The following is a 27,614-nucleotide window of genomic DNA, read 5'->3' as shown; positions in this document are numbered from 1 at the left end:
GGTTAGCGCTTCTGAGATTTAAGTACTAATCAAAGTGCTCTGACATTGTAAAGTGCTCCACAAATGTAAGTTTTGTGTTTCTGTCATTGTCATTTTTTACCCACATTTATGGAGGGACTGCTCTCCAGTCTCAAGAGTGAGGCAGTGGTACCTTGGGTTACAACCCTCGAGGCATGCAGAGCTTGTAAGGCGGTGTTGTATCCTTTCTCGAAGTTCCTAAGGGCACCCCTTTGAAATGTGAAGTCTAAGCTCAGTGGCCAGAGACCTGTTTCATCTAGGATTCTGGGAACCACATCTCAACAATTAGCAAGAGCACCGCTCATTAACCCCTTATTTGCCCGACGTTGTGCCACGTGCTTTTGTCATAGTGAACCTAGCGTGTCTCTTGAAGGCGTCACATGGCGTGGACAGGAGTGTGGAAGTCAAGCGCGGTTGGTCCCTAGGGACACTTCCCGTGGGGAGACCCAGACAGTGGGAGAGCTGCGCTTGGCGATTGAGGAGTGAGAGGTACTTCCTTCCCGGTCGCTCGGGAAGACAAAGTCACATCCGTAGGGAGGTGTTTCGAGGAAGCTGACTGGACCTGGTCTGAGAGAGAACCAAGTCAGCTAGAGCTCTTCCATGCAGAAGGGGTTCCCAGGGTCCCCAGATCTGGAGGTAGCATCCGTCCAAAAACGTGGTCGCGGGGTTCTCGCATTGGGGCCGAGATTACACTTGTTGGCCCTGAGTTCCCTTTGACAGTTCTGTGACTGTTCCCTTAACAGTAAGGTCTTGTCCTCTGAGTTCGCTCCTTTGCTGTAACCACTTCCGTGTGTTGGGTGCTGAAGGCCTCTGCCAGTGCCTTCAAACCCCTCGTCCACCCCTCTGTTCCGTCGCCGTCCCCCCAGGCCTCACCCCTTCCCACCCAGCGCTCCGCAGCGGCCTTTACGTGGTGCCCTGAGTGGGTCTTCCTCCACACTGGTCGGTTCTCCGTGTGGTCGGTGGACTGGCCTTTCCTAAACGCCCCTCATTCCAGTGCATGCTGGTCTTCTTTTACTACACAAGTTAGCACAACTTGGTGCTTTAAAACGGCGCGCAGTCATTTCCGGGCCCGGCCCGGCCCGGCCGGATCCTCCGCTCGGGATGGCACAAGCTGAAGTCAGCGTGGGGGTCGGGGCTGTGGTTGTCACCTGGGGTCCTCTTCCAGGCTCGCTGAGTTCATTTCTCTGGCTGCCTGGGACCGAGGACCCCGTTTTCCTTCCAGCCATCCGCCGGGACTGTCCTGCTCCTCCAGGCGGCCTGCCGTTCTCTGCCACGTGGCCCTCCTGGGCCGTTCACCTCGGGGACTTCTGCTCCTTCCAGCCCCGTGGGGCCTGCGGACTTGCACCTGTTTCCGGACAAACCTGTATTACACAGTTCTCCCCAGGGAAGGCTGGCAGACGAGCCCGTATTTGTGGACTCCTCTTAACGAGGGGCTGTGGAAGAAGGTGGCCCCGGCAGATCTCAGACCGGGCTTTATGGTTCGGAAGAGACGGGTGGACGTGCAGCTGGGCGGAGCTGGGCCTGGTAGGCGGGACTGCTGTTCCCTAGGCACCTGCACAGGCTGCCGCTGACTCTCGCTGCACAGGATGCTTGCGCATCACCGGCTGGACGCCCACCCAGGAGGGTGGGCCAGGCTCCACCAGGAGCGGGAATATGACTCTTCCTTGACTTCCTCCCAGAGACGTCAGGGCCCAGAGTCCAGCACCTCTGGGCCTCTGTTGGATGGGTCATGCTTCGTTGGCAACATTGATTTCATGTTTACATGTGAAGGGGCAGAATAGGAGATTACCAAATAAAATATAATTTCAAGTGTTATTAATGAAAGAATATATTACCCCCACTTTTAATGAGATCCTGGTGTTGCAAAATGATTCCACGTAATGAATCCCAGGAAATCAATGAAAAGTTTAATTACAGTTGTGGCCGTTCTGTATGAGAATATTGCTGTGGTCAATTTTACTTGTACAGTTTATCAATCCCTTCTGCCTCTCTCTTTTCTTTAAATTAATTGCCTTGACAAAGCAGGTATAAACACATTCTTTGTTAGGGTTTGATGCTTTGGCAGAAATGTGTTATCAAATGCAGATTTCCTCCCCTGTAATAGTAATAATAGTCCCTGTCACTTTGTAACGTGCTGTACCATTTACAGTTCATACAGTCTTACATCAGGCAGTCTTTCTACTTGGTAAATTGAGTCACTCTTCTGTCTCACTGAGACATAGTCCGTTGGGCAATTGTTTTGCAAACCGCCTTCCACCTCTTCTCTACTTACCCGTCAGAAATTGATGGTCTTCCTCTGTCGTCCGTCACTCAGTCAAGCTCTGAGGCAGGTGAAAAGAAAAACAGGAGACTTTCTCCTCTGAACGATCAGTTTTGCCTTCATGGAGCTACGCACCCTTTCTGGTTTTCAGCAAAGCGAATTTTCTTTTTGCAGTTTTTCTTTTGACAGTTCAGTGATTGCGGTGCCATCTCGCCCACTGGGGTGGAAATGCTTTGTTTGTTTTTAGTTGCTGATAAAACACAATACGAAATGTTGATGTAGATGTTTAGAGATAGCTAAAGCCATACTGGTGACTCTAGAGTTTACTAATTGTGTATTGAGAAAGTTACTGTGGATTTTCTAAGCTCTTTTAAGGACCATAGTTGTTTAGTCTGCTTTTGGTTAAAGGTTCAAGGCCTTAACACAGAATCAAGGATGATGTCAAATGATTGGCTCCATGGATGTAAAAAAACTTACTTAGTTCGTTTTGAGAGGGCAAGCCCTGTGGTTTCTATTCCCTCCAGTCCTCCCACTGCCACCATCAAGCTTTCTTGCTTGTGGTTAAGTTGAGAAGTAGCCTGGCTGTTCCAGACTTTTCTTCCGGTCCTGGCTTGTCACCACACCCGGGTGATAGGCGAGGAGTCACCTAACCTCTCTCCAGAGCTTTTGAGTTGTGCAAAAAGCAAGGTGACACTCGGTCTCAGACACGGGACTGTCCACGAAGCTTTGTGATTGACGGTGTGACATCGGTAAAGAATGAAGAATCCTCCTCAAAGACCGGAGCTATTTTGAGTATCGTGAAAGGAGTTTCGTTTATTCTAAAGATGCCCTTCTTGGTAGTTGCCGTGTGCACGCAGGTGTGGCTAAATGGACCGCTAAATGAGAAGCTGTCCTTTCCCTGTTGCACGTGGGTAAAAGGTCCCTTCACATGCACCTGCAGCTGCTGTGCTCGAGCCCGGAGTCACCGTGGCATTTTCTTTTGGGCGTAAGTCTCCAGGCAGCCATTGTCTATACTCATGTGAGATTCTTACGCTCTGGCTTGTAGCACGATTTGTGGGCCCAGGCAGGCTGGGCTCCCAGAGCAGAGGAGGGGAGAGGGGACAGGGCGCGCTCTCTGGCCTAAGCCAGGCCCTTTTTTCTCTTCTTTGCCTTCAGCTCCTGATCTGCTGCTCGTCCTTTTTTGTAACCTTTCTCCCAACCTGTGTTCTCGCTCCTGGACTCGCTCTGCTGTCTACTTAACAGTGAGTGTGCTCTGTTCTGGAGGTTAAGTCATCTCCCGGGAGATGTGGATGCAAACCCCATTTGGGGACCACACCGTTCAAGGAGGGACCTCCTTGCCAAAGGACGTGTTCACCAGAGACTTCTGGTTTAGGGTGCCCACCTCCGCACACGTACGTCACTCCCCGTTGCACATTGCCGCTAGCCCAGGCAGAGAAATATGGAGACACCGAGAAGCCCGTGTCTGGTCTAGATATTCGGGGCTTGTCCACATGGTAAAACAACAGAGAGTTTCTATATGTTGCTGATGAAACTAGCCTGAAGGACGTGCCAAGCAATTCGCGGTCATTAGGAGGAATTACCAATTTCCCTGGCATTTTTTGTTGATGTCACTGGTGGTGCCCCTGGCACTGTTTCCTCCGGCCCCTCGACGACACCTCATCCTCCTGACTCTTGTCTCCTGATGTTCTTTGTGTCTGTCCCTGCTTCCTTTCCCCCATCTGCGAAGTTCTGACTTTTTCATACACTTCTTCCCGCTGCACTTAGTGTCCATCGACGACCTCATCCATCCCCCTCGGGCTCAGCCCTGGTCTCTGGGCAAGTGACTTCAGAGCCTCGTGTTTCTCTCCTGACTCCCGGTCTCTTTCCTTTCACATCTGTACCTTTCCACGCAGATACCCGTGGTTCTTCAACACCAGCACATTTTTCCTGAGACCAGCTAGCTTGCTCACCTTTCCCTGGATGTGCTCCTTTCTGTTAATGTTCTGATCCTTCTCCAAGTCCCCCGGTGCAACACTTACCTTTTATCCTTTTTTCTTGTTATTTTGTTTGGTCTTTCCATTTCTCACATTTATCAAGTCCTAACAATGGACCCGTCACAGTATCCCTTATATCTATTTGAGTCCCGTGTTTACTACCTCATTCAGAGTGGATTGACCGTATAGCCTCTCAGGGCGTCTGGGTGGCTCAGTCGGTTAAGCGTGTGGCTCTTGATTTCGGCTCAGGTCGTGAGCTCACAGTTTGTGGGTTCGAGCCTCGTGTCGGGCTCCACGCTGACAGCACAATGCCTGCTTGGGATTCCCAGTCTCCCTCTCTCTGTCTGCCCCTCTCCTGCTCATGCTCGCTCGCTCTCTCTCTCTCTCTCAAAATAAATAAACTTAAAGAAATCAACGACAGTACAGCCTCTCAAACTGTTTGTCTGAAACACTCCCTGCCTGTTGCAAATCATGGTGCCTGTTGCTTCCGAGCCGGCCTCCAGTGACGGGTCCCTGCCCTGCATGGGGCCGTCAGTGAGTCCCCTGCCAACCGAACGGCATGTAAACTCCTCACCCTGAGCTCTGCCTGCGGTGTGGCAGCCTGCACCCCTCCTCCCCTTCCTCTGGTAAACACTGCTGTGTCCCTCGGGGAGCACTAGCCATGACCATCCTGCAGCAGTGAAGGCCACCGTCACAGCTCCTGCCTGAGGGGGTTTCCGGAGAGGGAGGTCCTCCCTAACAAGTCATATCTGAGACGAGATCTGAAGGACCCGGAAGGGGGCAGGGGACACAGGACACAAAAGCACAGGGACCCCGAGGCAAGAAAGCCCGGCCTTCCTGATGGAGAACAGTGAGTGGGCTAGAGAGAGCTACAACACACACACACACACACACACACACACGCGCACACACACACACACACACACACACACACACACAGACACGACAGAGGAGTTTGCCTGTTAGTCCAGGTGTAGCGTCAAGGGGCTTGCTTTCTTCCTGTTTTTTTTTTTTTTTTATTTATTTATCTTGAGAGAGAGCATGCACGCATGTGTGTGCATGAGCAGGGGAGGGGCGGAGAGAGAGAGGGAAAGAGAGACTCCCAAGTAGGGCCCACACTCAGCGGCACAGCCCAGACCCACGAACCGTGAGATCAGGACCTGAGCCGGAACCAAGAGTCTCATGCTTAACCAACTAAGCCACCCAGGCGCCCCCGGGGACTTTTTAAGCGGGGTGATATGATCTGTTTATACTTCTAAAATCTCATTTGGGAGAGGGGAGGGGACAAGGCGGAAGCAAGGAGGCCACGTAGGGGACAGGCCCTTGCACTTGTCCACACAAGATAGTAGCTCGGACTAGATTACATGTTTCTTAACCTCAGCACTGTTGACATTTGGGGCCAGAAAATTCTTTGGTTTGGGGGCGGGGGGCTGCTCTGTGCGCCGTAAGGCGTTTAGAGGCATCTCTGGCCTCCACCCACTGGAGGACAGCGTTATCCTCCCACCTCCAGTGTGACAACCAAATATGTCTCCAGATGTTAGCAGATGTCCCCTGGGGGCAGAGCCACCCCGGTTATGAATCAGCGGGCTTGACGTTGGCAGTAGAGGTGGAGTACCTCTCCGCAGCTGCGATGTAGGGCAGGGTGAGGCTCGACGGTGCTCCCCAGATGTTCGGTTCGAAATCCAGGCAGATGGTGTCCGATTACTAGAGACGCTCGACATTGCTCTCTCTTGCCCTTGTGCCTGCTCTCGGAACTACCCAACCACCTGTGGTGTCTCCCACCCTCCCACTCTCCACCGTGTCCTACCTCCCCTCCCGAAGCTCCAGCTTGGATGCCGTCTGGTCGAAGTCTTCTCCCATCAGTCTGCCATTGGTGATCCTTTTTCCAGTGAACTTCTGCAGCCCCGTATCAGTCCCGGTCCTAGACACTTTCTGGCCCTGCCAGCTTCTGTCAACCCCCAGGAAGGAAGGACCAGGTCCTAACGAAAGGAGCAGCCTTAGCAGATGCTTGCATGACACGGCTTTGCGCCTGCACCTCGCCCCTCCCCTCGGCTCCCCCTGGGGGCTGTAGGACTGTCACCTCCCTCTGGTACTCCTCTAACCGGATTCTGGGCCCCAGAACCATCTTCTCAGGTTGCTCTCTCATCTGCTCAGGTTGTCTGCAGCTTGTCCTGGATTTGGGACTCCTTTTGTATGTGTTAGAGTTACTGACGTGTGTCTGTCACCTCCCAGCCCAGTAAGGTCCCCGACAGCAGGAACGAGACCTTACGTACCTTCACCCTGTACTCTGCCTGGCACGCAGCCAGGTGCTGGTCGGGAATTAGGTATCCAGTAAGGGTTTGTTGGGTGAAGAAGTGAACGTTGATTTTTTTTTTTTTTTACTCTTGAGTATAATGGACTTAAAGGAATATTAGCATTTTTCTACTAATGAACGTATATAATGTTTATAATCAGAAAAAAATTTTAATTTTTTTAATGAGAGAGGATTCGTCCATAGTTGGTGTCACTGATGAAATTGATTGGTGTGTGTGGAAGAGGGCTTGTTTTCGGGCTTTAACATAAGTCCCGAGTCTGCATCGGTGATGAGTCTGCTCTGTTTCTGTGTTGCAGCTCTCGTCGTCAGCACCACCTCGGCTGGATTTGCACTGGCCCCAGGACCTTTTGACCTGCCGTGTTTCCTGCTTACTTTTGTGGGAACGGGCCTTGCATCCTGTGCTGCCAACTCCATCAATCAGGTCAGTTGGTCACTTTTCAGCGCGATTATGGTGATGTGACTTTCTCCTAGACGGTGGTATTGTCACGCGTTTATATATGACTTCAAGACCATGTATAGAGATGGAGAGGTCCCGGGAGCTTGTGACACCACGTATCCTGTGGAGGTCTGTGGGTGACACAGCCCGTCTGTCTCTAATGCGGTGAACGGTTTTCAGGTGTTTCAGGTGAGAGAGCAGCCATGTAGCGGCTTCAAACGGCCAGGCGCCCTTGGGTTGGAACGGGTTTCGAGCTGTTTGCTCGGCTTTCTGCTCCTGCATTTCAGGCACCTTCCCCCGAGCTTATCGTTGTATGTGTTCTTCTTTCTTTGGTTTGATTTGTCTGCATTTGTTTACATACACAACATTGTATTTTATATTTTATTTTATTTATTTTTTGAAGTTTATTTATTTTGAGAGAGACTGAGACAGCGCAAGTGGGGCAGAGAGAGAGGGAGGGAGGGAGAGAGAGAGAGAAAGAGAGAGAGAAAGAAAGAAAGGAAGGAAGGGAGAGAGGGAGGGAGGGAGAGAGAGAGAGAGAGAAAGAGAGAGAGAGAGAAAGAAAGGGAGAGAGGGAGGGAGGGAGGGAGAGAGAGAGAGTGAGAGAGAGAGAGAAAGAAAGAAAGGAAGAATGGAAGAATGGAAGAATGAAAGAATGAAAGAATGAATCCCCAGCAGGCTCCACACTGTCAGCACCGAGCCTGATGCGGAGCTTGAACTCATGCAACAGATCATGACCTGAGCCGAAACCAAGAGTCGAATGCTTAACCGACTGAGCCACCCAGGCACCCCGGGATTTTATATTTTAAATAAGCATATCCAGCTTTTAAAAAAAAAAACAAAAAAACCAAACGGTAATTCAGTATTCGGTAAACTTGGTGTATAGAATCAGAATATATTTTAAAAAATAATTAGCATATTATTTTTAATGCATCCTTTTGTCCCCCTATTATTTTAAATATCAGAATGGGGGCACCTGGGTGGCGCAGTCGGTTAAGCGTCCGACTTCAGCCAGGTCACGATCTCACAGTCCGTGAGTTCGAGCCCCGCGTCAGGCTCTGGGCTGATGGCTCGGAGCCTGGAGCCTGTTTCCGATTCTGTGCCTCCCTCTCTCTCTGCCCCTCCTCCGTTCATGCTCTGTCTCTCTCTGTCCCAAAAATAAATTAAAAACGTTGAAAAAAAAATTTTTTTAAAAAATAAATATCAGAATGGTTCTCTGAAATAGTTCTCTCCTCCCCTTCCCCCCCCCCCCCCGCCCCAGCCCTGCGCCACGCCTGGTCATTGCAGTGTGCGCCCCAGCACGCATATTTTTCATCCAATACCAAGAGTGAAAAAAGTCTTGGCTGAAATTTAAGGAAAGTTGTTTTCATCACCAGAACACCCAAGGGGAGTTGGCACAGTTTTAAAACAGGAATTCAAGTTACCAGTAGAAAAACAGCGTGGCTGAGTGGATGTATAAATCGGCATCCTGCAAAATATGGGAATTTTAATTTGATAATGCCTCGTATCATTAGGCTTTTACAACGTGTTACCAGCTGTCTGGGGAGGGATCAGTCTCTTTCAAATACAGTTTATTTATTTATTTTTTTGTTACAATTTTTCATGTGGAAACAGTCTCATGGGGAAGGAGGTCCAAATAATCCTGCTCCTTTTCCAAAAGTCTCATCCCATCCTGCAGACCACGGCCCAGCTCTTCCAGATTATTCCTCCCTTCTGCTCCCTGCCCTCGCTGCCTGGCTGGCAGAATAATCATGGTTTCACCACAAAATGTTTCTAATGAAATTTTGAATAGAAAGCACTTTAAGCAAAATGGATTTGTGTTGCTATTTTGGGTCTGTATTGCAAAATATTTCTCAAATTATTACTTCTGTTTAGTTACAAATCTAGGTCATAAGATTAAGCCAGGAGGGAACACACATCCCAGTTTTCAGGCTCCTTTTTTCAATTGAAGACCTACACGTATCCTCGAGATACCAGCCACTGTCTCCTTTTTAAATAAAATTTAAAATGAAAGTGTAGACACTCAGAAGATCATCGGCAACTATCTGATAGGCATCAAATGAATCCAAAATCCCAAAATAGTATAAGAAATAATAGAGTTGCCTTGAGTTTGAGCTGCCCCAGTCCTCCTGTCCCCCACCTGAAAACAAAGGTGGTTCAAGAATTTATTATGGAAAAAAAAGCCTGTCGATTGTAGCAAGAAAATACCCAGGGCGGTGGGGGGGGGGGGGGGAATTTTTTTTTTTTTTTTTTTTACATTTGGGCAGAAATTTCCAGAAACTGAACGTAAACCAAAGTTTTAGAAATTTTAAAAGTTTAAATGAGTTCAGACGGCTGCTTTGTTTTGTCGTCTGTAGGGAAGTGAGTTACATTCCGTCAATTCCAAACTACTGAGAAGAGCCAGACTCTATGAGGGCGATTCTCTCTGCGTCTGACAAATCGCCGCGTCTCCCTCTTCTGTTCCGAGGCTGGCTTCCTAGCCCCGTTGACGCTCACTGAGGCAGCTTTCCTGCTCTTCCTCTGGAACACTCCCACGTCTTCCTCCACGGTTGCTGATCCCCCCACCCACCCCCCCTGCCCCCCCCCAGGGTTCTTCAATGCTGTGCGTAACGTAGGCCCTAAATCCATGCTTATTGGGCACAGAATAGTTTCATGTTCTTACATTCCTCGTATTGCCTTCTTCCCCTTGTCTTGGACCGAAGTTTCATTTAGAAACCTCACAATACTTAAAAATCTTAATGATTTTGAATTGTTGAATTCCATTGTGGGTTGGGTTTTTTGTTTTTTTTTTTTGTACTATTTATTTATTTTTGAGAGAGAGAAAGAGAGATCGCGTGAGTTGGTGAGGAGCAGAGAGAGAGGGAGACACAGAATCCCAAGCAGGCTCCAGGCTCCAAGCTGTAAGCACAGAGCCCGATGAGGGGCTCGAACTCATGACCAGTGAGATCATGACCTGAGCCGAAGTCGAACGCTTAACCGACTGAGCCACCCAGACGCTCCTGGTAACCACTTTTCTACTCTCTGGCTTTCGTAAAAAAAATTTTTTTTTAATGTTTATTTATTTTTGACAGAGAGAGAGACAGAGCATGAGCCGGGGAGGGGCAGAGAGAGAGGGAGACACAGAATCGGAAGCAGGCTCCAGGCTCCAAGCTGTCTGCACAGAGCCCGACGCGGGCTGCGAGATCTCACAGACTGCGAGATCATGACCTGAGCCGAAGTCGGGTGCTCAACCAACTAAGCCACTCAGGCGCCCCTCTACTCTCTGACTTTCTAATACGCAGTGATGGTGATGAGCACTTCACACGGTGCCAACGAGAAGCATAACAAGCTGATTTAAAGCAAACACACAAAAGACCTCCTGGGAAGAAATTTCCCTGTACTTAAAATACATATCTTCTTGGATTTTAACTTTTTAATTTTAAAAACTACATATCTTTTAGCGCACAGTTTTAGTAATCTATCTAAAGAAATAGTTAAGGACGTGTTCAAAGATTTCAGCTGCAAGAATTTCATCTCAACATATCTACATGGGCCAAAGACTGGAAATTCCTAAAACGTCAGCTAAGGAGAAACCGATTAAAGAAATCACAGTATATCCATATACAATCATGTTATCAGCAAATACTGAGGTGGGAAATGTTCATGGTGTACTAGTTAAAGGAGAAAATATATAGAGGCGAGATGTATTATACACGTAAATCCTTCCTGCGTGAAGTTAATAAGGATGTGAAGGTTGTGTGTGTAAAACAAACAAAAAAAAAAAAGTCTATGATAATACAAATCAAAGTGTTAACCAGTGAGTCTGCTTGGGAGGTGGGATATAGAAGCACCACAAGGCTGGAAGTTTCCATTTATTCTCTGCTGTAAGTCTAAAGCACAGAGCAGTGCCTGGCACCAGGGAAACGTAAAATAAAAAATGTTACTGTTGTTTTTGCTTATTTATGTTTTCTCACTGATCTGCAATGGAAACATTATTTGCATAACACATTTTTTTAAAATGCTGCTTTTACGGGGCGCCTGGGTGGCGCAGTCGGTTAAGCGTCCGACTTCAGCTCAGGTCACGATCTCACGGTCCGTGAGTTCGAGCCCCGCGTCAGGCTCTGGGCTGATGGCTCGGAGCCTGGAGCCTGTTTCCGATTCTGTGTCTCCCTCTCTCTCTGCCCCTCCCCCGTTCATGCTCTGTCTCTCTCTGTCTGTCCCAAAAATAAATAAAAAACGTTGAAAAAAAAAATTTAAAAAAAAAATAAAAATAAAAATAAATAAAATGCTGCTTTTACAAAGAATAATTCAGTGATGAAACAATGTTTTACAAATAGAAATGGCAGTAATGCCCCCTACCTTGCAGGGTAGTAAGGTTCAAATAATAACTTATGGGGCGCCTGGTGGCTCAGTCGGTTAAGCATCCATCTTTGGCTCAGGTCACGAGGTTTCGGTCAATGAGTTCAAGCCCCGAGTTGGGCTCTGTGCTGGCAGCCCGGAGCCTGGAGCCTGCTTCCGATTCTGTGTATGTGTGTGTGTGTGTCTCTCTCTTTGCCCCTCCCACGCTCGTACTTTGTTTTTCTCTCTCTCTCAAAAATAAGTAAACGTTAAAAAAAATAAAAAAACAAAAATGTATGTAGGGGCACCTCAGTGGCTCAGTCTGTTAGGCGTCTGACTCCTGGTTTCAGCTCAGGTCATGATCTCACAGTTCCGTGGGTTCAAGCCCCGCATCAGGCTCGGCACTGACAGAGTTTATAAATAAAGTTTAAAAATCATAATAATAAAATAATAATAATAATAATAATAATTTATGTCAACGTGCTTTGTAAGCTCTGCAGCACTGTACAGATGTCAGCAATTAGACCACACACATTCCAACTTAAACCCATCTCATTCATGTTTTGGCTGGTAGCCCTGATCTCATGAAGGACATCCCCTTTAAAAACAATTAGAGACGGGGCACCTGGGTGCCGTGGTCAGTTGAGTGTCTGACTCTTGGTTTCGGCTCAGGTCATGATCTCATGGTTCACGGCCTCGAGCCCCGCATCAAGCTCCACGCTGATGGTGCGGAGCCTGCTTGATGATTTATCTCCCTCCCCGTCTCTCTTCCCCTCCACAGCTCGCATGCTCTGTCTCTCTCTCAGAATAAACCAACTTAAGATAAGTAAATACATAAAAATAAGAACAGTTAGAGGTGCGTGCAGTGCAGCTACGGAAACAAAAAGCTGCAACAGTGGAGAAGCGGTCGAGAGAGTGGGGGCACATCCGTCAGGAGGAACGGCAGGGTACCAGGAAAGCGTACCCCGTAGCAACGTACCTGCCGACATTCAGCGTTCCCCTCCATTAAAAAAATATCATCTCTTTGTAACAGAAGTGAAATAACCCCAAATGCATTTTATTATAACAATCTCTACTATGTCAAACACTCAATCACACTGACAATTTCCTGACAGTTCTTATCTGTTTCAATTTCTTAATTCTTTCCTCTTGAATTTATTCAGCTTTTGCACTTCTGAGGTCGCTGGTTTCTCAAGATGCGATCAGTCGAAGCCATCCGTCACATTTTATCTTTCAGTTGCTAAATTTTACGGGTGGCTTTCATCCTTTGAAGGCATCCTCGCTTTAAGGCCTGGCCATGGTTTCAAATGAAGCATGCGTATGTTGTACAAAACGTGGGTGTAATTCCTTCGTACATTTTAATGTTAGTGGTTTCACATATATATGTATGTATATGTATATATATCTTTATGCACTAGTCACTACTTCATAAATCAGAAGCTGAAGCTCATTTTCTCTCCCTGCAACAAATGTAGGAATTGGTTTTCCAAAGCCGTACTTTTCCGATCACAGAGAGATCACAGAAGTCGGGTACAAAGAAGAAACACTCAGAACTAAATTAATAACAGCTAAAAGGAGGATTTAAAAAATATGAGATGTTATTTGAATCCTTTTATAAATCCGGACAGAAAGAAATTTTTTTTCTCCCACAGAACTCTATTAGAAGTTGAAAACTTTTATACATACCAACCACACATATGCGTTCTTTAAGTTGAACGCCAGCTCCCCCAAAAACCCAGTAAATCCTTGCTTTTCACCAACAACTGTTTCTTTATCTACCTGCTATTCCAGAACTCCGTTAAAGCTTTGTGGCCTAGTGCTCTTTGTTCTGCTCACACTAATGAAATGCACTAATGAAAATGTTCTCACATTCCTTTGTTTGAATTTTATGAGACTGTGTAGCAACACTAAAACTAAAATACTTCCCACGTTATTTAGAAAACACTGTACTCTGGGAAGCTCACCGACACCATAATAACAATGGAAGTTCGGGGCACCTGGGTGCTAGGTGGGTTGAGCGTCCGACTTTGACTCAGGTCATGATCTCACAGTCCATGGGCTCGAGCCCCGCGTCAGCCTCTGTGCTGACAGCTCAGAGCCTGGACTCCGCTTCAGATTCTGTGTCTCCCTCTCCCTCTCTGCCCCTCCCCCGCTCGCTCATGCGTACGTGCTCTCTCTCTCTGTCTCAAAAAAATAATAATAAACATTAAAAAAATAAAATAGAAAAAAGCCTATGCCAGCTTTGTAGGTAACGTTAGGTGTGTCCTTTTAATTCAAGTTATTTTGATTACTTAGGAGGTGGAGTTGTTTTTTGGTTTTGGGAAGCGTTTTTTAACGTTGGCCGTTTGTGTTTGCCAGGAAGTTTTGATGTGTGAAGGTTGGATTGCTCAATATTAGCTCTTTGTCATGTTTAAGGTTTGAATAGTTTCTGCTGTTTTCTTTTGAAGTGCAGATGTTTCATATATCTGTGCAGGCAAATGTTTTAATTTTCATTATAGGGTTTCTCAGCTTTGGCCCTCCTGACAGCGTGGGGTGGATGACATTGCTGTGAGGGGCTGTCCCGTTCTGTGTAGGGTGTCCCCCAGCATCCCTGGTCTTTACCCACCTAATGCTTTAGGGCCACACCCCGTAGGTGTGACGACTGCCAATGTCTTCAGACATTGCCAAAGGTTCCCTGGGGACCCAAATCACCCCTGATTGGGAACCACTGCTTTAATGAGTTCTATTCCTGATTTCGCTCTTAGATCTTTACCCAAGATCGGGGCTCCAATTTCTGCCCCAGGCATTCCGTGGCTCGCATTTCTTCCTGCGTAACCACCCACTGATAGCTGGGGTGCTCACGTGTCCTGGTTTGTGTTTGTGTTCCCGCCGTAGTTACCAGTTACGCCTCTTTCTCACCCTCCAGTGTTCCCGGTTTGGGCAGGAAACTCTAGGGGCTCTATTCACAGTCCACCTGCACCCTCAATCTTTCACCGTAAACGAGATGTGGTGGAAGTGCCTTTGTACCAAAAGATCTGGCTCGGGTTCTGGCTTTTCTATTCACGCACGTACTCATTGGACAAGCACGGGTTTCCTCACTGCAGCCCAGGTCATCTGGCTTGCCTCACCTCCATCCTTTCTGTAGTTACGGGTACGATCTGCTGGCGGGCCGAATTGTGGTGTTGCGTGCACGCACAGAAGACAGCTTAAAGAGCCTTCTCCTCCATTATGACCCTGTTAGCAAATTGTTCCAGTATGTCGGTGATTTCTTTTGTCTTGGACCGGCTTCATTTTTACAGTACCCCCCGGCAGATACCGATCACCACGCTTGTCGCCGGTTTCCAAGGCAGCTAGTTCCATAGGTCAACAGCCCAGTGATGAGAAATGTCTTCCTCATGTTGAGTCAAAGTCTGCCTTCCATAACTTGAACCTATGGGTCATGGTTCTCCTCTCTGGGAAAACTCAGTGTGTCTTCTTCCCCAGGGTATCACTTTCTGTGTAAGTTTTTTTTTTTAACATTTATTAATTATTGAGAAACAGAGACAGAGCATGAGCACGGGAGGGGCAGAGAGAAGGGGAGACACAGAATCGGAAGCAGGCTCCAGGCTCCGAGCTGTCGGCGCAGAGCCCGACGCGGGGCTCGAACTCATAAACCACGACATCGTGACCTGAGCCGACGTCAGATGCTCAACTGACCGAGCCACCCAGGCGCCCCTCGAGGTATCACTTTCCAGCTGTGGTTACGGCACCTGTGGTATTCATCTGTGTCTCTTCCTTCGAGAACTCTCACGTCCTTGAGACCCAGCGGTTATGACCTCCTTCTTACATACATCTAGCATATCTTCCCACGAGCATGTAGCGGGCCGGTAGGGCAGAATTCCTCAGGAAGTCGTGTTGGGAATAAAGAAATATTTATGGGGGGAGTAGGGGCAAGTAGCAAGAAGGGTTAATAACAATAATCGCAGCTAATGCTTATTCCGCACTTGCTACATGCAAGTAATGTTCTGAGCATTTTACTTTAGCTCATCTGTTTAAGTCTGGGTTCATAGGATTTCCAAAAAAAAAAAAAAAGAAAGAAAGAAAGAAATTGGCTGTTTTGAAAGATCAAAATGAATTCATAACCTAGACTCAGCTCTAAGAACCACTGATGTTCTCGGAGACTTTATTTTGGAGAAAATTACAAGAAAGGCAGAAAACATAAGTAGACTTTCAGATCTGAGCGATAGGTTATAATTAGAAAGGAAAGCTGATAAGGGTATGTTATCTTTAGGATTGAGGGTATCTGTGAATGTTGAAGAATTTTTATGAAAGGAAATGAAAGAGATCAAGAGGTGTGAATGAAGCAAGGTCAAGAAGAGAGGTGTATTTTGTTTCATACTGACGGTGCCCGAGAGACTTTTCATGGATGAAATAAGGTAAAAAGGAAGAGCTTTGGATAAAAAGCTCGGAATTATAGGGTGGGTAGGGCAGCAGAAAACTCACAGCCCTTTCAACTCTGAAAGGAGAAACAGATAAAGATTTTTCTGTTTTCCCAGCGAATATGAGATTAATATCTAATGCGTCTTTCTCCATTTTCCCTTTCTGTGATGTTTCTTTTGTTTTGACTATGCAGTCTGCCTGGAGCGATAGGAATTGGCTTTCGTCTGCCGCGTTGAACAAAAGTGGTTATTAAACGTGGTGTTGTATTCTAGGAGAATAAGACTGATGTTAGCAAACACCAGGGATGTGATTCATAGAACATCATGTGTGTAAGAAAAATCAATATGAGAAATACACTTCTCCTCTGAATATTGTGATTTGTTTGACTTTGATGTTTTAACCGGTGGGCAACTCACATTCATTCAGTGGCCTCTGAAGTCCATACTTGTGGCTTATTCAGATGATTCAGATTAGCTACCGCACTAGGTCAGATTTGCCGGGAGTCTTTGAATAGCATGTGGGAAAGGGTCTCCAGCTAAATATGTTTTTTATATAAGGCAAACGATGAGCATCACGGAACAATGTCAGAAAAAGAAAACACATTTTAAATGCAGAGTCTCTTTTCCTGAATTTATATAACCCCAAATAGTTCCTAAATTACATTTGAGTCCCCTCTCTGGAACAATCCATCTGAGTAGAGTGAGTTTGGCATTGGTATTCATAACCAGAATCACTCCACCTGAAATTTTGCAGCAAATGCAGAGATGATGATAACTTGAACACGTGTACGTAGCTAGTATTTTGTCATTCACATGCCTCACGAACTGGTCATTATTTAATTAATTCATTCAATTTATCTATTTTGCTTCTTACACCATCTCCGTGAGATGACGTTTTCCCGTGTTGTAGAAGGAGAAAAATGAAGCTTAGCAATGCCACTGGTCGCACATCTGAAAAATGGTCCAGCAGACCCTGTGGACCCCAGGTTCGCTGCTGTTTCCTCTCAATCAACACGTCCTGGTCCAGCCACCACTTTGGAATAGGGTCATTCCCGTCAATAGGAGTCTGCTTTCTACCAAGCTAACTAACTGCTGACATCCTTGCCACTAAGTACCAGAGAAGGGTGTCGTCGCTGGCACGGGCATGGTAACGGCCATCTCTGATGAGAGCGCAGGACCTAAAGCACGTTGCCCTTTGAAAGCTAAGTGCTCAATTAACACTAGCTGTTGTTACTGTTAATAATATTAACGTGTGGTCTGTTTTCAGCCCCATATCCTCCACACTTTGAGAATCGGATTGTCTGTCGGCTGTCTCCGGTGAGGGTCTCCATATAGAGAATGGGACGGGAAAATGTGTTTCTTTTCCTCAGTGTACTAAGAGACTTGGGCTATACTTGCAAACTGTAGTGTGTGTGTGTGCGTGTGTGTGTGTGTACGCGCACGTGCATTTATTTCAAATGTGTATTTACCTGTATTTGAGTTCTTCATATTTGAATTGTGTGGTCACTTAGTTCAGCAGACATTAGTGGCTCTCTACCATTCCATAGGTTATTATGGAATTGTCTAGGCAGTTCTGGTAAATCTAAGAAATACTGGTAAAAAAAAAAAAAAGATTCATAAATCGAACAAACAGATGTTTAACTGAGACTTTAATGGAAGTAACGGAAATAATACCAATTTGGATTTTTGGAGGAACGATTCTTGGCTTGTGTCTGTGGGTAGCGTATTGTGATTAAACCTGATTTGGGGGAACTCAGAGGTTTGTCCCTTTCCTGGATGTCTCCATGTCATTCCAAGGTGAAATCAAATCGAGTTTCTTCCCAAGTGATTCCTTCCTCCCTCCCTTCTTCCTTCCTTCCTTCCTCCTTTCCTTCCTCCCTCCCTCCCTTCTTCCTTCCTTCCTTCCTTCTTTCCTTCCTTCCTCCCTCCCTTCTTCCTTCCTCCCTCCCTCCCTCCTTCCTTCCTTCCTTCCTTCCTTCCTTCCTTTCTTCCTTCCTTCCTTCCTCCCTCCCTCCCTCCCTCTCTCTCTCCTCCCTTCCTTCCCCCCTCCCTCCCTTCCTTCCTCCCTCCTTCCTTCCCTCCCCATTTCATCCTTCCTTCCTTCCTTCCTTCCTTCCTTCCTTCCTTCCTTCCTTCTTAAGTCTTCAGTTATGTTTGGCTTTCCCGATAGTTTGTTCTTCTGAATCCCATGAGCCTGTCCATTTTCTGCTGGGAACGGCAGGCTCCCCTCCTCTGTTCTGGTTGGGGCACTCCCGGCTGACTGAGGGCTGATGACACGTATTAGAAACCGACTGTATGGCCAGTCCCTGGGAGACTGTTCATTGCCTCATCTCATACTCACTCCTTTAGCCTTCGCAACAAACTGCTTTTAAGGTTTAATACATGAAAAATCTTGATGCCTTGATATTTATACTTTAAAATTCGAGTCATTTGATGATTCTGAATTCCCTGCTGTGCCCCCAGACGCTGGAAAAGAGCAGGAATAGGAACCAGGGTCTCTGGGATGGGCAGTGGGGCAGACTGCTACTCATGCTCCTTAACCCAGACCAGCTTTGGAGAATTCCTGCTCTTTCCAGCCAGTAACAGAGCCCCATACTGCTTCGGGCAAGCAATTAGACCTTTGAAAGTTATGTGTAAGTGATTAAGTAAATCCTAAAATTCACATTTTCATGACCACCCACTTCTGTCTTACTGATTTTCTAAAAAGTTTCAGAAAATATTATTTGGCAAGGAGAGGAAATTACTTACCTGTGTGATTAATCTTAAGGAAAATTTCGCTCTGGCATTTCCTTCAGATCCTATGCCAGATTTCTTCCGGAAGCAGTGATCACAGAGGGAACAAAGAAATTCTAAAGGATCTGAATGATGGAATGTAGAGATAGGATGAAACAAAAGAGAAAATTTGGTAGTTAATAAGATTTATGTATACTTGTAATCTAGAGTGTCCTTAGGCCTTAAACTATACAGTGTAACCTTAAAATGCGAAGATAATAATGCAGGTTTAGCTTTTATTCCAACTGAAGTTCCTTTGGCCCCAGAAGAGATTCACCTGCCAGCTTCTAAGAAGGAAGACTACCACTGAAATAAAAATCCAGTATAACATCCTAACCTTTTCACTAATGTGTCTGAGTAGAATTAATCCGGTATTGCTTTTAGCGAAAGTATGCCTGATGATCTAGGGAATGCCTTGCTCATACTGCTGTCATTAGGTGAACTATAGGAGAATTTACCAGGGCCATGTGCAATCTCCACAGACAGCTCACTGAAGCTACGTGCATGAAGATCCGTCCCCTAAAGTTACGGCTGTCCTCTCCCAATTTAACATCATGGGGATTAAATATAAAACTATCTTAAGACCAGATTCTTAGTTCTTATAAAAATATTCAGGGATCTGAAAACTGGGGTATTAGTAAAGGACGGTGTATCCTGAGCCTGGATCTCCTCCGTGATTCTCACTGACTCTTGAGTGAGTGGCTGAGTAAATAAATAGCTTCATTTAAGTAGGCGCGCGGTTACCCTTGGACAACTAGGTAGCCCCTGATTCCAAGTCGGACGTGTTTTCTCACAAGAAGAGTGACGGTTCGTAAGCTTTTCAACAGATAGGTAGTCAGCCATCCCAGATACCTCGGGCATAAGTGAAGTGAGGTTCTATTAAAAAATGACCCTTTCGGGGCGCCTGAGTGGCTCAGTCGGTTAAGCGTCCGACTTCGCTCAGGTCATGATCTCGTGGTCCGTGAGTTCGAGCCCCGCGTCGGACTCTGTGCTGACAGCTCAGAGCCTGGAGCCTGTTTCAGATTCTGTGTCTCCCTCTCTCTGACCCTCCCCTGTTCATGCTCTGTCTCTCCCTGTCTCCAAAATAAATTAAAAAAAAAAAAAAAATGACCCTTTCACAAATACTCGGTGAACATTCAGGCTTTAAGATTTTGCTTTCTTTACTGCCTTTGACAGACGGGAAAACGTGACTGGACGAGTTCTCGCTTGCACAGAATTTTGTTTATTCTGTGCAGTTCAGGTTAAAATTATTGAGTCAGGGAGGCCACTGAAATCCCCTCAACATTGACCTGCCTGTTGGAAGGAAATTTCGATTCGGCTGGGACCAGAAAGCATGATACCATTAAAAGTAGCAGAAAGTGCTAATGCTACATGGTGGGCTTTTCTTGAAAGTTATTTTCAGAAAGGATCCTCACGTATTTATTGATTACTTTTACTGGTGATAAAAAGTGTTATCCCTGCTCTGAAGCAGCTGCTGGTCTGGCGGAAGAAGACAGACCTAGGTTAAGTACAATAAAGCAATTAAATATGTCGGTATTGCGATAGAAATAGGCAGTGCCTTCAGTAAAAAGGCGTGGGGAGGGGTCATTTCTACCTGTGGAGGTCAGGAAGGCTTCACCCAGAAGCGACCAGAGTCTCAGAAGTTCGGGTGGGTGTTTACCAGGTAGATGTGTATGAGAGGAACTTTCCAGGCCAACAGAACATCATGAGTAAAGACACAAGAGGTGGGAAATTTTCTGCATAGGAGACCATTTGGACACCTGCACACCTTACCGTGCAGCAGATGCATAAGGCCCAGGGTGGGGAGGATTCTATGAGATTTGGTTCAAGAAGTTGGCTGGGCCTTGCCTGTCTTGCTAAGTATCCAGACTTCCTCTGTAGGGATTGGGCAACCACTGGTAGGTGTTAATAAGACCCTATACAACTAATGGCTTTCTGTTACTCTAAGGATAGAGAAGAAAATCCTAACTTTGACCTACACACCCTGCACGGCCCGTTTTCTTCTCCAGCGTCTCTTTCCACTGCCCACGCCTTAGATCACAGGATCTCAGCTGGATCTCAGCTAAAATGTCATGCAGTCAAGAAACATTTCCTGAGCACCTGGTATGTGCCAGGCACTGTGCTGGGCATGCAGGTAGGTCACTTCTCTTGTTGTGTTTTATGTAGAACAACAAGAGATGGGCAGTGAATATATTAATGAGAAAGGATCAGGCAGGGACAGTACTATGTGGAAAGTAAAACCAGACATTGGCAGCCATATCAGGTCAGAATTCCTGAACCCCCGACCTGGTCAGCTCCTCCTCGTAGGCCACACCACGCAGCTTTCCTTCACAGGGCCTTGCAGGATTTTAAGTGGACGTTCCGGTGATTGTGTAAGTTCAGCGAGGGCAGGGACCCCGTTTGTTTATCGACAAATCAGGGCCTGGCACAAGAGAGCTGCCCAGAGGCCAGTAGGGACCGATGGTCGAGGACAGGCTCAGTGGTCAGACGGCCTGGGTACAGGTTCCATCTCTGCCACTTATTAGCCCTGTGACTTTGGGCAGTTGACTTACTCTGTCCTGACAGAGGAAGTTATTGAGAAAATGAAATGATGTATTTAGTTCTTAGAGAAGGGCCTGGGTACTTGGTGGGCATGCGATTAATGTTAATTATCACCACTATTTATTAATAAACATTTACTGAATGAAGAAGGGAGGTGGGGAGGTGGCTTTCTATAAAAGTTGACTTAGCCATTCTGTGAACCAAAGCTTAGGGACAGACCGATTCAGATAACAAAGCGTAGTTAAGATCATGAGAGCCAGAGGGGCATCCTCAGGAAGGATGCAGAGTGGAAAGGGCCCAGGCCGGTCCTTACTCGGATGGCCTCGTGAGGAAAAGACAGGAGTCTAAAATACCTTGTCGATTTCTGACATGGTGGCCTGCCATCATGAGGTGGGGAATCTGGAAGAAGGAGTGTCTTGGCAAGGAGATAATTCAGCTTGGATTTGGGTGGGTTGTGGGCTTGCAGTGCTTTTGGTATATTCCAGGGGAGCTGAATAGAGCCATCCGGGGGTCCCAAGGGATTTGGGCATGGGCTGGAGATAGCAAGATCATTGAGGTCTGGCCCCATAAAGCTGCTGGTTGGCTGACCGAGGAGAATGAATGAGTGCGGGGCTTTGGGGGGGGGGGCAATGCAGACTTGAGGGCAGTAGAGAGGTGGGGACCCAGGGAGCGGCAATGGTGTTGACGTTTTTGGTGTTTCTTGTGATGGGAGAATACAGATATCTGGATATTTGGATACTGGAATGAATGTTGCGGCACCAGAGTGCGAATGGATCAGCCTGGAATAAAACCTGCGTCCTTGCTCCTGGGAGATCTGGTCTTGGCCACTGCTCTTCTCCCTCTGGCTCACTCGCTCTCTGCACACAAGCTGGGCTTGTTTCCTTCCCATTCCCCAGCCCATCGAGAACTCTCCTGCCCCACAGTCTTGCCATGCCCTGTGCCCTCTGCCTGCTCATTCATAAAGGGCAGAGGCTTCGGGCACCTGGGTGGCTCAGTTGGCTAAGCATCTGACTTGGGCTCACAGTTTGTGGGTTCGAGCCCCGCGTCGGGCTCTGTGCTGACAGCTCAGGGCCTGGAGCCTGCTTCAGATTCTGTCTGTCTGTCTCTCTCTCTCTTTCTCTCTCTCTCTTTCTCTCTCTCCTCCCCTCCTTTGAGAGGTGGGCACACTGACACCCTCTGCACCCCCAGCCCTCTCCTCTGGCCTATTCCTACCGTCTGTTGTCTGTTTCCCTCACTAGAACGGCAGCACCATGAGAACAGAGACCTGGTCTCATTCGTTGTTCTTCCCCCAGTGCCTGGAAAATCGCCCGACGCACAGTAGGAGCTCAGTGCATGGATGAATGAGGAAGTGAGTACTGAGTGTTGCTTATCGTTTGGTGGGAGAACCAGGCGTCCGTCCAACACGCAGATAGAGGTGGTATTGCAGCCTCGGCGAGTGGGAAGGCTTCTGGCACACGAGGGGCCGCCTCTCCGAGAGGAAGAGGCGGGTGGATTGATGCCTGGAGGGAGACCAGTGTGGCCCTCTGTGCTCACTCAGTGCTTTCTGGGCTGGGGAGGGAGTTCCCTGGGGCCAGACCCAGCCAGGCCTCTCCCCCACCCACACCCCCCTCAGGCTGCTTCGTTTCCAGGACTGTAATTGTGCTCGTAGGAAACAGCCTTGCTGGAAGGTGATTACAGGCAAGCCTTAGAAATGAGATTTTTTTAAAAAGCTATTCCCTGGTCACAAGGAAGGCGTCTTAGTTACCCACAGTGACTTTTTCCATTTCCAGAGACAGATGCTCTAGGGTCCCTTCCTTACATGTTTTCCTTGCTGTTTTAGGGCTGCGTGGTGGCCTTGATGAATTGGGGAGTGAGTGTCCTGACCCAGGGGAGCAGCTGCTATGAGTGGCCTAGATAAAATCAGGCCCCGTGTTGCCAGAACCTCCGGTTTTTCATTACGGGCTAGACACTTGGATTTTCATGTGAAATTTCCTGAGTTTTAAGTGTAGGCTCAATTCGTTGTTGTTGGGTCAGTCTTTCTGAAATCCCGTGCAAACCAAATGAAATCTGCCAGTGGGTGGAATTTGTCTTGAGGACCACCCCTCCCCACCCTACACTGGTTCTAGCCTTTGAAATGGGATATATAATTTACTTATTTTTATTTTTTTTTAACGTTTATTTATTTTTGAGACAGAGAGAGACAGAGCATGAACGGGGGAGGGGCAGAAAGAGAGGGAGACACAGAATCAGAAGCAGGCTCCAGGCTCCGAGCCATCAGCCCAGAGCCCGACACGGGGCTGGAACTCACGGACCGCGAGATCGTGACCTGAGCCGAAGTCGGACGCTTAACTGACAGAGCCACCCAGGCGCCCCTGAAATGGGATATATAATTTATATATCATCATTGACCAACATCTGGAAAAAAAAAAAAAAGATCTTCCTTCTGAAAATAAAATTGTTTTTTTTTTAATGTTTATTTTCGACAGAGAGAGAGGGAGAGAGAAAGTGGGGGAGGGGCAGAGAGCCAGGGAGACAGAATCCAAAGCCGGCTCCAGGCTCTGAGCTGTTAGCACAGAGCCCGACGCAGGGCCTGAACCTGCGAACCACGAGATCATGACCTGAGCCAAAGTCATACGCTTAACTGACTGAGCCACCCGGGCGCCCCTGAAAGTAGAATTCTTAATGACTAAATAGTGAAATGTAGTTTTCTGTCCTTATTTTCACCGTGCCAAGAAGCGTGAAGCACAGACGATCTCATCAGTTCACTTAGAATCAAGCCGTGGATGCTGAATTGTACTTTGTGGATTAAGCTGCTAGCTTTCTCGGACGTGTGTGGCTTCTCCAGCTATACCGTAGAAGAATTCATTATTTTTAAATTAAAAAAGGGGGTGGGAGTATGATACTGCTTTAGCATCCAAAAGGTTAAAGTCAAGGAAGGTCAAATAAAAATTGCTTCAAGAAACACCTGGAAATTTCCAATGTGTTTACAATCATTTCTCCACCGATGGCGTTATGTTTCAGAAAAGTGCCATTAATTGTAATAGAGTAACTCACAGCTCTTTGTGAAACTTAAGTCCATTGAATATCAGTACCTTCAAAGACAATAAAAATTCCAGCCTGCGTTTATCTATTCCCCTGTGAGGAGTTACTACGATGTATATCGTATCATTCCATGCGAAATTCTTTGGCTTAATCGTCTCTCATTTATTTGCAGTTGTCTGAGGTCAGCTTTCCGTTTTGCAGTTGTCAAACAGCTGTCAAATTAAGAGACCAGATTCTAAAGTTCATTTACATTCGGTGCCATTCCATATTAGTACATTTCTTGGCTTAAGTATTTCAACAGTTACGCACATTGCTTAATCCTCCTTTCCCTCATTAGCCTCCTTCCCCTCCCCCACCCCCGCCACGAATGTCTACACACACACATTAAGTACAATATTCTAAGTATTTTTATTCTTTTCCAAGCATCGTTTTTAAAAAATTCACGTGAACTTTAACAACAAAAAAAAAATCACTTGAATTAGACAGCCAATTAATTTCACTGCTCTTTTTGCAAGAAGAGAACATCAAATCAATGTAAACCTGTCACCCTTGTTTTCATTGTCCTACTTGCTTTCATCCTTACTTTTATCACTTCCATCTGAAATCTAAATAGTAATTGACCGTAGAATTCTTAATTTGCTTTCTAAATGTCTGTATAAGGTAGTGTAATAGTAAAGATTTCAGCATTCATTTTTAATAATTCATTGATCAAAGAAATACTTCTGGATGTTTCGCCACGAGGTATCTCACGTTGCCAGCCGGGGACGTTGACATTGTACTCTTCCATAAAAGAGGTAAGAAAAGATAAGCTGAGGCATCTTAAAAGTCTTTTAGACTGTATCGGAGCAAAACTAGATTTGAATTGGGCAGCACCAAATCGGGAGTGCTGAGAAGATGAGGAAGGAAACAAAGCAGGGGAAGTATTTGATTGGCCATAGCTCAAGGGTCGCCATGTTTGTGATGGGTTGTCCTTGGGTTTTCATGTCTTAACCCTGAGGCATTCATTATAGGTTTAGGATTTGGTTTACTTATGTCCTAGCTGCTAAGATATTGGGACCACCTCAGTGTAATGGCCTCCGTGTTTAATTAGCTTAATGGAGGACCAGTTCTTGCGTGTTTGAGGAATACTGTGGAACTCAGTCATTGGGCGAAAGAACTATAGTCGTATGTAATTCTCAGTTGTTAGGGGCGCCTGGGTGGCTCAGTCGGTTAAGCGTCCGACTTCGGCTCAGGTCATGATCTCACGGTTTGTGAGTTCGGGCCACGTGTCGGGTTCTGTGCTGACAGCTCGGAACCTGGAGCCTGCTTCGGATTCTGTGTCTCCCTCTCTCTCTGCCCTCCCCTGCTCACTCGCTCTCTGTCTCAAAAATAAATAAAACATTAAAAACAAAATTAAAAAAAAATAATTCTTAGTTGTTAGATAGGAAACCCCAACAATGGATATTCTTAAGTATGGTTATTAGGTCAGTAAGTGGTAGCACAAAAACATTCCCATATTGGTTATATTTGACCTTCTGCAGTAAGGTCACTTACACCAATATTTGTTCAGGACTTGTTTTCCTTAAACTTGTGTGTTAGACGAGCTTAACCTTTTTTGGATTTTGACACATTCTTCTCTGATCTCGTAACTCCTTGTATATTTCTCTGTTGGACCATTTATTAAATAGCATGTTATGTTTTTACATATCTGAATGCTCAACCGGCCTGTGAGCCCCTCTTTGGCTAAAAGGCCATATTTTATTTATTTTAATCCCTGGCTCTTAGTGAATGGCTGCCAAATAAATTAATGAGAACATGAGTCGGCGGATGAGAACCCAAGTTCAGTGTGGTTAAAGGAGCCTAAAAAACATTGTTACTTTGTTCCCCATTCCAGCTTCATGTGAAGAACCTATCATTTAAAAACGAAATTACATTTTATAATTGTGGTGAGGAGAAAGATAATCCTATTATTTGTACAAATTTCCCCAGAAACTTATTCATCATTTTTGAAAGGATTACATTGAGATTGTAATGAAACAAGTTAAATTGAAATTGAGTAGTGCGAGGGGAGCAGATAAATTCAACCCACAGTGAAGGAGGGCGTAGAAGTTATCTGTGACAGCAAAGTATTGTTGTACACGATCCTAAATGAAACTGTGTATAAATTGTATCTCCTTTATCACTTGAAGGTTTTTAAAAACTTTTTTCACTAATTGGTATTCCAAAGTGATTTGGAGGTTATCGTAGGGAGTGATGTGTTCTCTGTTATTACGAAAAGAGCTATCAGGGAGGGCATCTTCCAGAGATGCATTTCCTCATCAGAAACTTCCTTACCAGACAAAACACTTGGACGGGAGCTAGAGAAACCCAGACTCTTCCTATATCCTGCCTCCCCGATCTGTCGCTCCACTTGGATTTCTGCAAGGTAACAGAAACGTAACTTCTAAAACCGAACTTCTGATCTTTTAGCTCAAACCTGCTCTGCTTGACTGTCTGAACCACGGTTAATCGATCCTATGTGATGGTTCCCCGGGTTAGAGACTCTGGAGTCTTTCCTGGACCCCAGTGTTCTCTCAGTCCCCACCACCAGTCTTAAGTTCATAATGCGCGAATCATAAGCATTTATTAGTCATTTTATTTTCTTATTTAATTGCCATGATTGTTCCATCTTTTGTCCATGTTAGCATGAAGATATTTTCTTTTAAAATGATATGTAAGAGCTTTTGAAGTGTTTAATATAATTTGTTGCAAATATTTTTCCTAGCCTGTCCTTGGCATTGCACCGTGATTTTGTTTATGTTGTTTTGGAATACAGTTGACCCTTGAAGAACACGAGTTTGAACTGTGTGGGTCCACTTACACGTGGGGTTTTTTTCAATAAATAGCATACAGTACTGGAAATGTATTTCCTCTGCCTTCTGATTTTCTTAGTAACATTTTCTTTACTCTGACTTTATTATGAGAATATAGTCCATAATACCTATAACATATAAAATACATGTTAATGGACTATTTGTGTTATGGGGAAGGCTTCTGGTCAACAACAGGCAGGCTATCAGTAGCTAAGCTTCTGGGAAGTCAGAGGTTGAAGGTGGATTTTGGGCCGTGCTGGGGTTTAGCGCCCCTGCCCACTGTGTTGTTCAAGCCTGTATATTAAAGCCTTACATTTGTTTTTTTTTTTTTGTTTTTTTTTAATTGTTTTTTTTTTAACGTTTATTTATTTTTGAGACAGAGAGAGACAGAGCATGAACGGGGGGAGGGGCAGAGAGAGAGGGAGGCACAGAATCGGAAGCAGGCTCCAGGCTCTGAGCCATCAGCCCAGAGCCTGACGCGGGGCTCGAACTCGCGGACTGCGAGATCGTGACCTGAGCCGAAGTCGGACACTTAACTGACTGAGCCACCCAGGCGCCCCAAGCCTTACATTCGTAAATATTCCAATATGTCATTTTATAATGGCTTTTTCCTTAACAAGAATAATTGCAAAGACCTTATATCAGCATGTAGATTCTTTTCCAAATTAGGCTGTCGGGTGGTGATTTAGATGCTTTGGTTTTAAATTGTCAGCATATCCTCCTAGGATTTTTTT

At 46.1% G+C, this 27,614-nt stretch overlaps 1 protein-coding gene across 1 annotated transcript in view; it reads left to right on the top strand.

Annotated features, from left to right (window-relative positions):
* Positions 1-27,614, top strand: part of LOC109245837 (protoheme IX farnesyltransferase, mitochondrial) — a 138,651-nt gene that overhangs the window by 26,333 nt on the left and 84,704 nt on the right. The window contains exon 4 of the mRNA XM_053892767.1: positions 6,862-6,986. Within this exon, the coding sequence (XP_053748742.1) occupies positions 6,862-6,986 (125 nt within the window). The remainder of the gene's footprint in view (positions 1-6,861; positions 6,987-27,614) is intronic.

The sequence above is a fragment of the Panthera pardus genome, unplaced genomic scaffold, assembly GCF_024362965.1.
Source record: "Panthera pardus isolate Hobbes unplaced genomic scaffold, ASM2436296v1 HiC_scaffold_3, whole genome shotgun sequence".
NCBI lineage: Eukaryota > Metazoa > Chordata > Mammalia > Carnivora > Felidae > Panthera > Panthera pardus.
This window is presented reverse-complemented; position numbering and strand designations above follow the sequence as displayed.